At 60.3% G+C, this 2,836-nt stretch overlaps 1 protein-coding gene across 1 annotated transcript in view; it reads left to right on the top strand.

Moving 5' to 3' along the window:
• Positions 1–2,836, top strand: part of ZNF423 (zinc finger protein 423) — a 163,117-nt gene that overhangs the window by 24,296 nt on the left and 135,985 nt on the right. The window contains 1 exon segment of the mRNA XM_008064723.2: positions 1–2,361. This exon segment is cut by the window's left edge and continues 6 nt beyond it. Within this exon segment, the coding sequence (XP_008062914.1) occupies positions 1–2,361 (2,361 nt within the window).

Below are 2,836 nucleotides of genomic sequence, written 5' to 3'. Positions count from 1 at the left end.
GTGGAGCGTGGCTCCACCCCGGACTCCACCCTGAAGCCGCTGCGGGGGCAGAAGAAGCTGCGGGAGGAAGGGCAGGGCTGGGCCAAGGTGGTCTACAGCTGCCCCTACTGCTCTAAGCGGGACTTTAACAGTCTGGCCGTGCTGGAAATCCACTTGAAGACCATCCATGCAGATAAGCCCCAGCAGAGCCACACGTGTCAGATCTGCCTGGACTCCATGCCCACCCTCTACAACCTCAACGAGCACGTCCGGAAGCTGCACAAGAACCATGCCTACCCCGTGATGCAGTTCGGCGGCATCTCCGCCTTCCACTGCAACTACTGCCCCGAGATGTTCGCCGACATCAACAGCCTGCAGGAGCACATTCGCGTCTCGCATTGCGGCCCCAACGCCAACCCGCCCGATGGCAGCAACGCCTTCTTCTGCAACCAGTGCTCCATGGGCTTCCTCACCGAGTCCTCCCTCACCGAGCACATCCAGCAGGCCCACTGCAGCGTGGGCAGCGCCAAGCTGGAGTCCCCGGTCGTGCAGCCCACGCAGTCCTTCATGGAGGTCTACTCCTGCCCCTACTGCACCAACTCACCCATCTTCGGCTCCATCCTGAAGCTCACCAAGCACATCAAGGAGAACCACAAGAACATCCCGCTGGCCCACAGCAAGAAGTCCAAGGCCGAGCAGAGCCCAGTCTCGTCCGATGTGGAGGTGTCTTCCCCGAAGCGGCAGCGGCTCTCGGCGAGCGCCAACTCCATCTCCAACGGCGAGTATCCCTGCAACCAGTGTGACCTCAAGTTCTCCAGCTTCGAGAGCTTCCAGACCCACCTGAAGCTGCACCTGGAGCTGCTGCTGCGGAAGCAGGCGTGCCCCCAGTGCAAAGAGGACTTTGACTCCCAGGAGTCCCTGCTGCAGCACCTGACAGTGCACTACATGACCACATCGACCCACTACGTGTGCGAGAGCTGCGACAAACAGTTCTCCTCAGTGGACGACCTGCAGAAGCACCTGCTGGACATGCACACCTTTGTGCTGTACCACTGCACCCTGTGTCAGGAGGTGTTCGACTCCAAAGTGTCCATCCAGGTGCACCTGGCGGTGAAGCACAGCAATGAGAAGAAGATGTACCGCTGCACGGCCTGCAACTGGGACTTCCGCAAGGAGGCCGACCTGCAGGTACACGTCAAGCACAGTCACCTGGGCAACCCGGCCAAGGCACACAAGTGCATCTTCTGCGGGGAGACCTTCAGCACCGAGGTGGAGCTGCAGTGCCATATCACCACGCACAGCAAGAAGTACAACTGCAAGTTCTGCAGCAAGGCCTTCCATGCCATCATCCTGCTGGAGAAGCATCTGCGGGAGAAGCACTGTGTGTTCGACACCGCCACCGAGAACGGCACAGCCAATGGGGTGCCCCCTCCGGCCACCAAGAAGGCCGAGCCGGCCGACCTGCAGGGCATGCTGCTGAAGAACCCCGAGGCACCCAACAGCCACGAGGCCAGCGAGGACGACGTGGACGCGTCAGAGCCCATGTACGGCTGCGACATCTGCGGGGCGGCCTACACCATGGAGGTGCTGCTGCAGAACCACCGGCTGCGGGACCACAATATCCGGCCGGGCGAGGATGACGGCTCGCGCAAGAAGGCCGAGTTCATCAAGGGCAGCCACAAATGCAACGTGTGCTCGCGGACTTTCTTCTCGGAGAACGGGCTGCGGGAGCACTTGCAGACGCACCGGGGCCCCGCCAAGCATTACATGTGTCCCATCTGCGGCGAGCGCTTCCCCTCACTGCTCACGCTCACCGAGCACAAGGTGACCCACAGCAAGAGCCTGGACACGGGCACCTGCCGCATCTGCAAGATGCCCCTGCAGAGCGAGGAGGAGTTCATCGAGCACTGTCAGATGCACCCCGACCTGCGCAACTCCCTCACGGGCTTCCGCTGCGTGGTCTGCATGCAGACGGTCACGTCCACGCTTGAGCTCAAGATCCACGGCACCTTCCACATGCAGAAGCTGGCAGGCAGCTCTGCGGCGTCTTCCCCCAACGGCCAGGGGCTGCAGAAGCTCTACAAGTGTGCCCTGTGCCTCAAGGAGTTCCGCAGCAAGCAGGACCTGGTGAAGCTTGACGTCAACGGGCTGCCCTACGGCCTCTGTGCCGGCTGCATGGCCCGTAGTGCCAATGGACAGGTGGGCGGCCTGGCCCCGCCTGAGCCCACTGACCGGCCGTGTGCTGGCCTCCGCTGCCCTGAGTGCAGTGTCAAGTTCGAGAGTGCTGAGGACCTGGAGAGCCACATGCAGGTGGACCACCGTGACCTCACGCCAGAGACCAGTGGGCCCCGGAAAGGCACCCAGACATCGCCTGTGCCCCGGGTAAGTGCAGCCTGCCTGGTCCTGACCCCGCCCTCGGGGCTCCACCGATTCCCACAGGGGCTGCATAACCCAGGGGCTGTGCTTCCTGGTGTGTCACTTCAGCATCCCAGAGTGGCAGTGCTATCCTGCAGAAGCCACAGACTCCTTGGGTTTGAACCCCAGTGTTACCATTTCCTTTCCAGCTGTGTGACATACACACATTATCTCTCTAGGCCTCATTTGGCAAGTGCTCATCTGTAAAATGGGAATAATAATTGTCTCTACCTCATAGAATTGTAGTGAGGGGCTGGTGACATCATGAAGGTAATGTGCCCCGCACAGTGGCTGACATACAGTGGGCGTGCCGTACATGGTGACTGACATCTTCGTGGCTGATCTGGGGTAGACTTACACATTTGCTTGTCGGTTCTTCTTGACCAAGTCACTTAACTTCTCTGGGCTTTAGGCCCAGGTTTCTTTTTTTTTTTTTTTTTTT

Source organism: Carlito syrichta, unplaced genomic scaffold (genome assembly GCF_000164805.1).
Source record: "Carlito syrichta isolate Samal-C Ts95f unplaced genomic scaffold, Tarsius_syrichta-2.0.1 Scaffold307953, whole genome shotgun sequence".
In the NCBI taxonomy this organism is placed as follows: domain Eukaryota; kingdom Metazoa; phylum Chordata; class Mammalia; order Primates; family Tarsiidae; genus Carlito; species Carlito syrichta.
Note: the sequence above shows the minus strand (reverse complement) of the source record. Positions and strands in the feature narration are given on the sequence as shown.